The sequence below is a fragment of the Coturnix japonica genome, chromosome 2 (assembly GCF_054131305.1).
Source record: "Coturnix japonica strain WE chromosome 2, WE-NBRP24, whole genome shotgun sequence".
Taxonomy (NCBI): Eukaryota; Metazoa; Chordata; class Aves; order Galliformes; family Phasianidae; genus Coturnix; species Coturnix japonica.
Genome location: NC_140664.1, coordinates 97,197,032 through 97,209,967, shown reverse-complemented (window position 1 = coordinate 97,209,967; position 12,936 = coordinate 97,197,032). Strand labels below are relative to the sequence as shown.

At 45.8% G+C, this 12,936-nt stretch overlaps 1 protein-coding gene across 1 annotated transcript; it reads right to left on the bottom strand.

The window, feature by feature from the left end:
- Positions 1-949: 949 nt before the first annotated feature.
- On the bottom strand, positions 950-7,827 carry LOC146762071 (thioredoxin domain-containing protein 6-like). The gene is made up of 6 exons (XM_085539256.1): positions 7,578-7,827; positions 5,622-5,766; positions 4,850-4,957; positions 4,057-4,208; positions 1,858-2,002; positions 950-1,437 (listed from the first exon to the last, which is right to left on the bottom strand). Exons 1-6 carry the CDS (start codon positions 7,825-7,827, stop codon positions 1,218-1,220), a joined length of 1,020 nt encoding a protein of 339 aa, XP_085395382.1. The 3' UTR covers positions 950-1,217.
- Positions 7,828-12,936: the final 5,109 nt, after the last annotated feature.

Here is a 12,936-nt window from a genome sequence, read left to right as displayed (position 1 = left end):
ATCAGTCTGCCCAGGACTCCATCCAACCTGACCTTGAACACATCCGGGGATGAAGCATCCACAGCTTCTATGGGAAGCCTGTGCCAGCACCTCACAACACTGGCACTGAATTTCCCCTGACATCTAACTCAGTTTCCCCTCTTTTAGTTTTTAAACATTCCTCCTTGTCTTATCATTATGTACACATGCAAGAAGCTGATTTTCCTCCTGTTTATCAGTCCTGTCTGGACCTAGCTGGTCATTCTTTAAAGAAAATAGGGACATAAAAGAATAATTCATCTGGAATCTGCAGGAATTAAATATTTGTACTCTTTTTTTCATAGAACATGTTTGACTCCTTGGTGCTGGTGAGGCTACCCCTGGATTTCTGTGCCCAACTTTGAGGCCTCTCACTTCAGAATGGCTGCTGAGAAACTAGCATAGATCCAGCAGAGAGCCCAGCAATGAGGGGCAGTTTCATTGCTGGTGGGGATTAATATCAGCAGAAATATTCAGTAGGTAAGGAGATACAGCCCAAGGCAATAGTCGCAAATGAAGGCTTGGCAGGTTCTGCTTGGATGTTAGGAAAAGTGTTTTACTTGGAATTTGACATGGCATGTTAATCTGTTATTTGAATGTAGTGAAACGAGGATGGATTTCATGACATGATCAAGAAAAGCCACTGCAGTCCTGATTGACTGTTTGCAGTAGGTCCATGTAAAGCAGGAGACTGGGCTAGATGGTATACAGAGGTCCTTCCAACCAGTTTAACCATTGTTCTGTGTCAGTCATTCATGTTTCTGGTCAAATTCAAGGCAAAGAACTCTTCAGCGCTACAAATGTAAAGCTTTGCAAGCCAGTTAAGTTTGGTTGAAGTGTTTAAAGGAGGTGTATCACTAACAGTGTTTTAAGGACAATCCTTGACCCTGTTTTTAAGATAATTAGACACAAAACACATCAGACTCTTGGGCTATTTGAAAAGCATGCATTTGTTAAGTGATAAAAACAAACGAACAAACAAATAAAAACTATATATTAAGCATACACGAATAAATCACTACTAACATCAATTTTCTAGTACTTATTACTTGTTACACAGATATTCTTTGTCACATAGAAACTGGCTCATAACAAAAAATGGATGGAACGTTGAGGAAAATAGGTATGTGTACAGACATATAAGGTTAAATATAGGTGGCTTGGTAGACAAATGTTTCTAATGACTTGACTATAAATTTCTAAATACCAAGCTCACCAAAAACATACTCAATGCTTTCCAGTGCATGTTCTCTATTAGATGATCCATGAACAGCATTAGACAAAATATTTTGTGCAAACTGAGCTCGAATTGATTCAGGACAGTTCTCTTTTGCCTCTTCTGGATCTGTTGGACCCATTAGTTTCCTCCATTCTTCGACAGCATTTTCCTTTGTTAAGACCATAACCACCGATGGGCCACTGTAAAATCAATATATGGAAACCACAAATTTAAGACAATCAGCTTTTTGGATTTGGACTTCTTTTCCTAAAAACACTCACTCAAAAATTTCTGAAGTGGGACAACAAACACTTTTATCAACAGCTATGTGAAGATACTATGATAAAAATATTTTACTTGCATGAAATGAGTTATTTGAGAAACAAATCCAAAATAATAATTACTGTCCATAATTTCTGAAAGAACTGTAATTTTTCATTTTAAGTAGGGGCGCGTCATGCTAAATAGTAATCATAAAACACTGAAAAATGGATTGAAGTTGCCAGAGAACGTAACAGAGTATAAAATCCTCAGCCCATGTAAGGAATTGCATGTTTCTGTACACTCAAAGATGTGATGCACAGTTTACATAACTCAGTACTTTCTAGCTAGTTACTTACTCAGTCATACATGACACTAGGTCATCGAAAAAGGGTTTTCCTTTGTGATCCTTATAAAACTCTGCAGCCATTTCACGGGTTAAAGGTGCTTCTTTAATTTTTGAGATAGTAAATCCGGCATCTTTAACTTTTTGCATAATTTCATCTGGAAGAATTAACAAGTAAATTCACTCTTTCTTGTTTAAAGGTGTTAGCTCAAATGAAAAAGAACAAAATGGAGGCAAAGAAACTCTTTAAAAGTCTCTGAAAACATCGCATATACTCTTTAAAATAATACAAACCACCAGGATCTATTAAAATTTTACTTACAATGTCAAGCAATAGCCAACAACATTACAAGCACTTTAACATTTCTCTAATATATGATAAACTGCTGTCATAGAATTGAACTCTCTCTATGCAGGTGACAAACGTGTATTGTTGCTAATTATAGTAGTAGCATTCATCACTATTCCTGACACTTGACAGAATGTGGAAGGTAGCTGTAATGCTACAGCGCACATTAATTAAATAAATCTAGATTGGTACAGGAGGGGAAGAAAGACCAACAAAACCAATTGCAGATAAACGGTGTTCTTTTTACTTGGACCTTTCCTCCTCGTTCTCTGTGTCTGTTGGCATGTTAATCCATGGACAGAACAACGAAAACATTAAGTAGAATTGCAACCCTGAATGTCAGGAGAGTCAACTGTTACCTCTTCAAGGACCTACTTGGAGGTATCCTATGGGTCAGAGTATTGGAAGGCAAGGGGTCTGAAATTGTTGGTTGACATTCAAGCACCCCTTTATTCCAAGCTCAAGATTAGTGTATCCCTAAGAGTAAGAAATCAGGCAAAGGTGACAGGAGACCTACATGGATGAAAAAGAAGTTTATGAAAAAACTCAAAAGAAGGAAGTCTATGAAATGTAGACAAAGGGTCTGGCTACTTGGGAGGAATATAGAAATGCTGTCGGGCCATGCAAAGGTGCCACAAAGAAGGCTAAGGCCCACTTGGAATTAAATCTGGTGAGGGAGCTCAAGGACAACAAGAAAGGATTCTTTAATTATGTCAGTAGTACAAGTAAGACTAGGGAAAATGTGGGTTACTGAATGCCTTCAATGACAAGAGGACAGTGAGATGGGGTGAGAACTGGCTGACTGGTATAGCTCAGAGAGTTGTGATCATTGGCACAGAGTTTAGTTGGAGTCCTGCGGTGTTCCCCACGAACTAGTATGGAGTCCAATCTTGTGCAACATCTGCTTCTGGATATAGGGATAGAATGCATCCTCAGCGAGTTTGCTGTTGATACAAAGCTGTGAGGAGTGGATCACACCCCAGAAGACTGTGCTGTCATTCAGTGAGACCTGGACAGTCTGGAGACTTGGGTAGAGAGGAACCTGATGAGATTCAACAACAGCAAGTCCTGAGTCATACACCCGGGGAGGAATAACTATGTGCATCAGTACCGGTTAGGGGCTGACCTGCTGAAAAGGAGTTCTGCAGAGAAGGACCTGGGTATTCTAGTGGGCAGCAGGTTGGCTCTGAACCAGCAGGGTGTTGATGAACTTGAAAACAGGAAGTTTCATATGAAAACAAGGAAGAATATGTTTTCTGTGAGGGTTACAGAGCACTGGAACAGGTTGTCCGGAGAGGCTGAGGAATATCCTTCTCTGGAGATATTCAAAACCTGCCTGGATGCTTTTCTACAAAACCTACTGTTGGGAACCTGCTTCACCAGGGCATTGGATTAGATGATCTCCAGAGGTCCCTTCCAACCCCTATGATTCCTTGGTTCTATGATATTATGATTGTACAGGAATGAAACTAACTCAGCAGTGGCTCATTTTGGGTCAGTAGGGAAAACTGTCTGAAATCAGTAGCATGACTTACAAAAGCCTCTCTGTCCTTAAAAGAAAACTGGACAGATAGTTTGGACATATGCCTGGCTTTTAAACTGTTTAACTTAGCTAAGAATTCTCTCACTGAAGTTCACTACTGTTCTTGTGAAGAAAGAGCTGTAGGCTATTTAATAAATGAAATGCCACATTTGAGACCTTGATATGAACTAGGCAAGCCCTGTAAAAGCAGTTATCTGCATGGTAAAAGCATTTCACAGGATAAATATAATGCATCTGGCATGATTTACTGCAGTGTACATTGTTAATATTTTGCAGAAATAACATCTGAAGATACAGCCTGTGCTTTCTAGATCCCTTACCTTTGTGATTTTTAGCAGCATCAGGTTTGATCAATGCAAAAGTTTGCTCCTGAGGGAAGAAGAACTCCAGTTCCTTTTGAGCATCATCAACTGAAGAACTGCCATGCAGCTGATTAATATCTACGTTGTCGACTGTATACTTTGCACGTAAACTAAGAGTCATTAAAACGGTGAAGTTATTCAAGGGAATAGTTACCTTGAGCTTTAACTGTGACTAACCTTAACCTAATGTATTGAACTTGATCTGGCAAATTAAGTGCTCTGTGATCTCTCTGAAGGAGTAAGAATATGCCTACAGAAAGAGCAATCAAACTTTTAATTAACCACATGAATTATGATCATTTTCCTAACTGTCATCTTGTTATATTTCCAAGACAACACCGGGTTTTGCTTAATGAAATAGCACTTGTCAACAAGAAGTAAGGTGATATCACAGCAGCTTATTAGAACAATACTGCAAGGAGGTGAGAAAACAAGGTGTTAATTCATAAAATACATGAAAGGAACTCAGTCACAAACACAATCCACCAATGAAAAGTTTTCTGTAATCTATGGAAATAGGTTTAAAAATTAATGGAACTATTTCAAACAAAACCAACAAAAGTTCAATACTAAAAGTGCTGCAGCTGAAACACCTTTCATCCAAGAAAACTTTAACAAGCTGCAGAAATATACATCAGCTTCCAGATGATGGCACTATAGTTACACCAGTTGGAATGTGCTGTTCATTAAGATGAAGAATAAGAAGGTAAACTAGAAGCAGAGGGTGGCAGTTTATTGTTTTATGTACTACCTGTTAGGATTTGTCTTCTTTGCCTCTTCAATAATCTTTGGGCCTAATAAATCTCTCCAGTGTGATACCGCATTTTGTCGTGTTAGAGCAAGTACAAGCGTTGGACCACTGTAGAATAGAAAACCAGCATCAAAACCACTGAAAATTAAACTCTTTGTAACTGGCAAAAAGAATTTGATCACGTGTGGTTGAGGCCGGGCAAACAAAGCCTACTACTGAAGGACTTTTAAACCAGTCTCTTTTCAAACAGCCACACTCTGATAAAACCTCATGGAGCTTAAATTAATTTAAATTTTAAAGTTACTGTTACCAAAATGGCAGGGATTGGGCTATATCTTTATTATTAGACACAGAAATGCTGTTCAGCTCTTCAGATTTTGTATGCGTCCCAGCCATGTTACAACTTCTTTGGGAGACACTATCCAAATATGATTATTTTTTTTCCACTCCAAGAAGTCCAGAACATAGTCTGAATAAAGGTTTCTCCTATAGTCAGTCTAAATGCAGCTTCTCAAAGCACAGCTCAACTGTTTTCATTCAAATCAATGGAACTGACTGACATCCTGTAGTTATGAAGTTGCTGGTAATTTTTAAAAATCTGATATTTTTACTTAGTAATTATCTCATTTTCTGCAATTGTCTGATTCTGTTTTGAATTTTATTAAACTCTCAGATATTATGGTACCTGGTAGCCATAAAACATTCAGTTCAATTCTTTGTTGTGAAAACATCACTCTCGATTATAAATCCACGTTCTCACTTTTCGTCTTACCTGGTCATTTGCTCTAACAAGGCTGGGAAATAGTCTTCATTTTCATGTTCTTTATAAAATTCACGTGCTTGTTCTTCAATTAGAGTTATTTCCTTCTGCATTGCTACCTCGAAGCCATCATCCTTTATGCTTTGCAAAATGGAATCTGTTTAAATTATTGAAATAATGCTAAATCACTATCCACTCATCAATTCGTACACTTGTGAAGAAATGGCATGGACTTCAATAATAATAATGCTAATAAGAGAAACAGAAAGCTAATTTAAAGCAACTGCTAGATGTTTTTGGTAGCTGCCTAGATGCTCATAAAGTTGATGCTCACTCTCTTAAGGTTTTCTCTCACTTCAGAAATCTCAGTAGGAATTCCTGGCTGAGAAATTTGATATGCATTGCAATAAATGAAGGAAGACATGGAGATATGTATAGATAGATATTCGTTTAACCAAGTCTTGCAAGAACATACGTATAAATATCAGGATTAAAGTATAACCCAAAAGATCCAGAGCACTGGAATAATACAAGGAAGAACAATTTTAATTGGTTTTTGAAGTAAAAAAATGAGCCAAAGAACATATGGCAGTTCTGGGGAGTGATTCTCAGAAGTCAGTTCACTGAGGTGAATTATAAATTCTACACAAATCAAAACTTCCTTCCAGCTCACCTCAAGTAGATTTTATTGCAATAAAGAAGCTGTAGGTGCAAATGGGCCACCAGGAGAATGCTCAGTCCAACTCCTGCTAGAGGAATGTCTATAATAACAAATTAACAAAGGCTCCATCTCAACAGAAATATTTGTCAGGAAGTTCTTTAAAACAGCAAGCAATATTAAATACCATAGGAGCAGAAAGGAAAGTGTGAGAAGACTCTTCATTCTTTCTGGACTTTGCATTTATAATCAACTCAATAAAGTAAACTGCTTTAATTGAATGTCATTCCTTAATATCTCAAACTTCATCAGACTTGGACAGCAAAAGTAAGAAACCATCAGCTACTGAAGGGTATTTATGTTCTTCACAAAAGCCAGTGAAATTAGACTGAGACAGGATGTAGACTCATCAGTTTGTCAAGAATGTGTATTTCAAGATTAGCTGTATATAAGGGCTGTCTTCATACTTTGCTTCATCTGATCTATTTGAGTTGAGTAAGTGGGTTGGAAAGGATCACCTATACTATTATCCCATCTATGGCAGAAGATGATAAGGGGAAGGATAAATAAGTAAAACAATTATTTGTCGGTGCTCTGAGGGAGTCTATAGGCCCCTGAGGCTCCCTTGGGATTCACAGCCATGCCGTCTGCTGCAGATGAGACCTGGGCTTAATCCTAGCCTGAGCTACATTGTACTACTTGTCCCTGGTTCTCTTTTCTGTTGCTCCTGACAGGACACCTGAGTGGGTGTTGGACCCAGTTCTCAACCTTTCCTGGGCTGCTAATGGACCTTGTTATGTCAGGATGAGGTGTGGGTAATCCACCAGTGAAGACACAGCCTGTGCTACAGTCTTCTTTGGTTTCAGGCCCATTCTTGCCTGTGGAGTTTTCCCACACTTACTAATCCCTTCTGTCAGTGTTATAACTGCAGCCCAAGACCTTTCAGCATTTCTCCTTTCTGGTCTGCACTAGCTACCTCAAGGGTTACTAAATTTTTGGTTCACCTGGGTTGCATTAAGTAAAGAAGAATTGACTTGTGCTGCATAAAAAATATGTAGGTCCCACCAAAAGTAATGTCTCCTATTTATTTCCATACAACTTCTTTTCTTCTTTTAAAAAAATCTTAATAATAACAATCAGAAGTCCAAGATTGGCTGTAGGCTCTGTTGATATTTTAACTGTGGGACTTCACAACTTGTTAAAACTGTTTTGTTTTCTTTCAGATTGCTGCTCATATCCAATCATTGGAAATGTTCTGAAAAATAAACTTTGGCAGACACAAGGCAAGTGTGAGCATCTGAGGCTGTTACTTGAAGCGTTCTCAGACACAAAGGTTTCTGTTGTCCTCATGGCTGATGAGTTTCCTGCTTTTCTGCGTTCATCCTGAACGTGGTGTTGTGCCTTACACAAATCCTGCTCATGGGAGGGGCACTGGAGGGGACTGCAAGGAGCTGGAGGCCCCAGATGTGGTGGGGCTGAGAGCCTGCTCAGATTCAATGTGCCGCCAACCAGAACCCGCAGATCCCTTTCCGCAGCACTTCTCTCCAGCCCCTCATCCATCAGATCTGTGCAAAGACACAGGGCTGCCCCATACCAGGGAGTCAACGCTCCTCCCAGTTTAGCTTCATGTGAGCACACTGTTATTTAATAGAACGTTCATATCTTTATTGGAGCCATGGATGAAATGTCACAGAGGCCTGTGGAATCCCATGAGCGGCACCAGGGCAACGCTGGGGCCACGGTCGCCCCACCCCCCATCCAGCGGGATGTTTGGTTGTCATGGGACATTTGTGAGGTCACTGTGCCACAGTTCTGTGATCTCATGAGCCACCTCCCTCCTGGACCCCTATAAATACGGGGACCCAGAGCCCAGAACTGTCTTCGACCTGCGCCTTCAGAGCCAGAGTGCCCTCTGACAGGAGCAACTTCTGAATTCCCTTCCCGTGTTGGCGAGAGCTGTGGAGGAGGACAATGGATCCTCCTCCAGTGAAGAGGCGTCGCCTGCAGGAGAGCAGCAGCAAGCCGGAGCCCATGGAGATTGACTCCAATGATGGCGACGTCGGCGTGGAGCCGATGGAGGTGGACCTGCCTCCTGAGGAAGAACCGATGGAGGTGGATCCATCTCCATCACGGCTGGGCATCCACTATAACATCATGATCGCCCGTCGACGTCGCCGCATCCAGGAACGGCGCTCCAGGGGCTCTCGCTTTTCATCTGGGCGTTGAGGAGCCACCATCTGCCCGAGAGCCCCCGCTGCTGCTCCCTGCCCCCCTCCCCTTCCTGCCCCGAGACCCCTCTCCTCTTCTTTCCCTAACTCTGAGGAGAAGGGAAGGACCGGCACCGGCATCGGCGTCCCGAGCCGCTGCGCCAGGACAACGGGAGGAGTGCGGCGGGCGGCCGCGAGCAACCTCCGTGCGGCCTCAGAGAGAGCCCCGAGCAAGAGGGCAGGGCCGGGACCGGCGGGCTCTGAGGAGCCGCTGCCAACAGCAGGAAGATGGAGAAAGGCCCCGCGCTCCCTGCGGCCTCCAGGCGGTGCCACAGAAGCGACAGAAGCAGCTGTTGCCCGGGGGAAGCGGAAGATGCATCGGACGCCAAGAGGGAAGGGCTGTGCCACGTGCTCCGTCAGCACTGCAGAGAGGCGCGACGAGGAACCAGGCGAAGACGACAAGCAAAGAAAACTGTACAATAAAATGTCAAAGTAAAGCCAGAAAGCGCCTCGTGTCGTTTTCGGTACTTGTCGGTCTGCCCCGGGTGTCCCATTCCAACCTAGCTTAAAACCCTCTTAGTGAGCCCTTCTGGCTCTTGGAGTAGGATCCCTTTCCCTCTTAGAGACAAGTGACACCCACTTGCTGCCATTAGACTGGGTGCTGAGTGAATGACCCCATGACTGAAAAACCCAAATTTCCTGTGGCATTCAGGCAGGCTACAAAGATTAAATAGATTAAAACTTTTGAGATAAAAGGTGAGGGCTTTTGTTGTTGGTTGCTTTTTCTTTTTCTTTGTAATTTTTAGGCCTACCAGGCATGAAGAAATTAAATATTCTCTTTAAGTCTTTGTCTTTTTGATTCCATCTGCTGTGTACCCAGGTAGACTTTGTATGGGAGTGTTCTCATTCTGTTGCCACAGATGGTGGTTGTTTCAGAAGCTACTGTTTCAGAAGCCCTTCTCAGCTTTCCATGGACGTTTCATTGGAGAGTGAAACACACTTTGCTTGGTGGTAAAACCGAGGAATGATCCCATCAGTAACTGTGTTACAGCTACCAAGTCAGCCTGCAGTGTTTTTATTCTGGTGAGGAGATGCCTCAAATAAACTTTGGCAGACACAAGGCAAGTGTGAGCATCTGAGGCTGTTACTTGAAGTGTTCTCAGACACAAAGGTTTCTGTTTTCCTCATGGCTGATGAGTTTCCTGCTTTTCTGCGTTCATCCTGAACGTGGTGTTGTGCCTTACACAATCCTGCTCATGGGAGGGGCACTGGAGGGGACTGCAAGGAGCTGGAGGCCCCAGATGTGGTGGGGCTGAGAGCCTGCTCAGATTCAATGTGCCGCCAACCAGAACCCGCAAATCCCTTTCCGCAGCACTTCTCTCCAGCCCCTCATCCATCAAATCTGTGCAAAGACACAGGGCTGCCCCATACCAGGGAGTCAACGCTCCTCCCAGTTTAGCTTCATGTGAGCACACTGTTATTTAATAGAACGTTCATATCTTTATTGGAGCCATGGATGAAATGTCACAGAGGCCTGTGGAATCCCATGAGCGGCACCAGGGCAACGCTGGGGCCACGGTCGCCCCACCCCCCATCCAGCGGGATGTTTGGTTGTCATGGGACATTTGTGAGGTCACTGTGCCACAGTTCTGTGATCTCATGAGCCACCTCCCTCCTGGACCCCTATAAATACGGGGACCCAGAGCCCAGAACTGTCTTCGACCTGCGCCTTCAGAGCCAGAGTGCCCTCTGACAGGAGCAACTTCTGAATTCCCTTCCCGTGTTGGCGAGAGCTGTGGAGGAGGACAATGGATCCTCCTCCAGTGAAGAGGCGTCGCCTGCAGGAGAGCAGCAGCAAGCCGGAGCCCATGGAGATTGACTCCAATGATGGCGACGTCGGCGTGGAGCCGATGGAGGTGGACCTGCCTCCTGAGGAAGAACCGATGGAGGTGGATCCATCTCCACCACGGCTGGGCATCCACTATAACATCATGATCGCCCGTCGACGTCGCCGCATCCAGGAACGGCGCTCCAGGGGCTCTCGCTTTTCATCTGGGCGTTGAGGAGCCACCATCCGCCCGAGAGCCCCCGCTGCTGCTCCCTGCCCCCCTCCCCTTCCTGCCCCGAGACCCCTCCCTTCTTCTTTCCCTAACTCTGAGGAGAAGGGAAGGACCGGCACCGGCATCGGCGTCCCGAGCCGCTGCGCCAGGACAACGGGAGGAGTGCGGCGGGCGGCCGCGAGCGACCTCCGTGCGGCCTCAGAGAGAGCCCCGAGCAAGAGGGCAGGGCCGGGACCGGCGGGCTCTGAGGAGCCGCTGCCAACAGCAGGAGGACGGAGAAAGGCCCCGTGCTCCCTGCGGCCTCCAGGCGGTGCCACAGAAGCGACAGAAGCAGCTGTTGCCCGGGGGAAGCGGAAGATGCATCGGACGCCAAGAGGGAAGGGCTGTGCCACGTGCTCCGTCAGGACTGCAGAGAGGCGCGACGAGGAACCAGGCGAAGACGACAAGCAAAGAAAACTGAACAATAAAATGTCAAAGTAAAGCCAGAAAGCGCCTCGTGTCGTTTTCGGTACTTGTCGGTCTGCCCCGGGTGTCCCATTCCAACCTAGCTTAAAACCCTCTTAGTGAGCCCTTCTGGCTCTTGGAGTAGGATCCCTTTCCCTCTTAGAGACAAGTGACACCCACTTGCTGCCATTAGACTGGGTGCTGAGTGAATGACCCCATGACTGAAAAACCCAAATTTCCTGTGGCATTCAGGCAGGCTACAAAGATTAAATAGATTAAAACTTTTGAGATAAAAGGTGAGGGCTTTTGTTGTTGGTTGCTTTTTCTTTTTCTTTGTAATTTTTAGGCCTACCAGGCATGAAGAAATTAAATATTCTCTTTAAGTCTTTGTCTTTTTGATTCCATCTGCTGTGTACCCAGGTAGACTTTGTATGGGAGTGTTCTCATTCTGTTGCCACAGATGGTGGTTGTTTCAGAAGCTACTGTTTCAGAAGCCCTTCTCAGCTTTCCATGGACGTTTCATTGGAGAGTGAAACACACTTTGCTTGGTGGTAAAACCGAGGAATGATCCCATCAGTAACTGTGTTACAGCTACCAAGTCAGCCTGCAGTGTTTTTATTCTGGTGAGGAGATGCCTCAAATAAACTTTGGCAGACACAAGGCAAGTGTGAGCATCTGAGGCTGTTACTTGAAGCGTTCTCAGACACAAAGGTTTCTGTTGTCCTCATGGCTGATGAGTTTCCTGCTTTTCTGCGTTCATCCTGAACGTGGTGTTGTGCCTTACACAATCCTGCTCATGGGAGGGGCACTGGAGGGGACTGCAAGGAGCTGGAGGCCCCAGATGTGGTGGGGCTGAGAGCCTGCTCAGATTCAATGTGCCGCCAACCAGAACCCGCAGATCCCTTTCCGCAGCACTTCTCTCCAGCCCCTCATCCATCAGATCTGTGCAAAGACACAGGGCTGCCCCATACCAGGGAGTCAACGCTCCTCCCAGTTTAGCTTCATGTGAGCACACTGTTATTTAATAGAACGTTCATATCTTTATTGGAGCCATGGATGAAATGTCACAGAGGCCTGTGGAATCCCATGAGCGGCACCAGGGCAACGCTGGGGCCACGGTCGCCCCACCCCCCATCCAGCGGGATGTTTGGTTGTCATGGGACATTTGTGAGGTCACTGTGCCACAGTTCTGTGATCTCATGAGCCACCTCCCTCCTGGACCCCTATAAATACGGGGACCCAGAGCCCAGAACTGTCTTCGACCTGCGCCTTCAGAGCCAGAGTGCCCTCTGACAGGAGCAACTTCTGAATTCCCTTCCCGTGTTGGCGAGAGCTGTGGAGGAGGACAATGGATCCTCCTCCAGTGAAGAGGCGTCGCCTGCAGGAGAGCAGCAGCAAGCCGGAGCCCATGGAGATTGACTCCAATGATGGCGACGTCGGCGTGGAGCCGATGGAGGTGGACCTGCCTCCTGAGGAAGAACCGATGGAGGTGGATCCATCTCCATCACGGCTGGGCATCCACTATAACATCATGATCGCCCGTCGACGTCGCCGCATCCAGGAACGGCGCTCCAGGGGCTCTCGCTTTTCATCTGGGCGTTGAGGAGCCACCATCCGCCCGAGAGCCCCCGCTGCTGCTCCCTGCCCCCCTCCCCTTCCTGCCCCGAGACCCCTCCCCTCTTCTTTCCCTAACTCTGAGGAGAAGGGAAGGACCGGCACCGGCATCGGCGTCCCGAGCCGCTGCGCCAGGACAACGGGAGGAGTGCGGCGGGCGGCCGCGAGCGACCTCCGTGCGGCCTCAGAGAGAGCCCCGAGCAAGAGGGCAGGGCCGGGACCGGCGGGCTCTGAGGAGCCGCTGCCAACAGCAGGAAGATGGAGAAAGGCCCCGCGCTCCCTGCGGCCTCCAGGCGGTGCCACAGAAGCAACAGAAGCAGCTGTGGCCCGGGGGAAGCGGAAGA

Excerpts from the sequence above, each read along its gene's own strand:
- LOC146762071 (XM_085539256.1), bottom strand. The coding sequence starts at position 7,827 with ATGGATGAGGGGCTGGAGAGAAGTGCTGCGGAAAGGGATCTGCGGGTT. Across the intron at positions 4,958-5,621 it reads TTGTTAGAGCAAATGACCAG|TGGTCCAACGCTTGTACTTG; the intron begins GTAAGACGAAAA and ends TCTATTCTACAG. Across the intron at positions 2,003-4,056 it reads TGCTGCTAAAAATCACAAAG|ATGAAATTATGCAAAAAGTT; the intron begins GTAAGGGATCTA and ends TAATTCTTCCAG.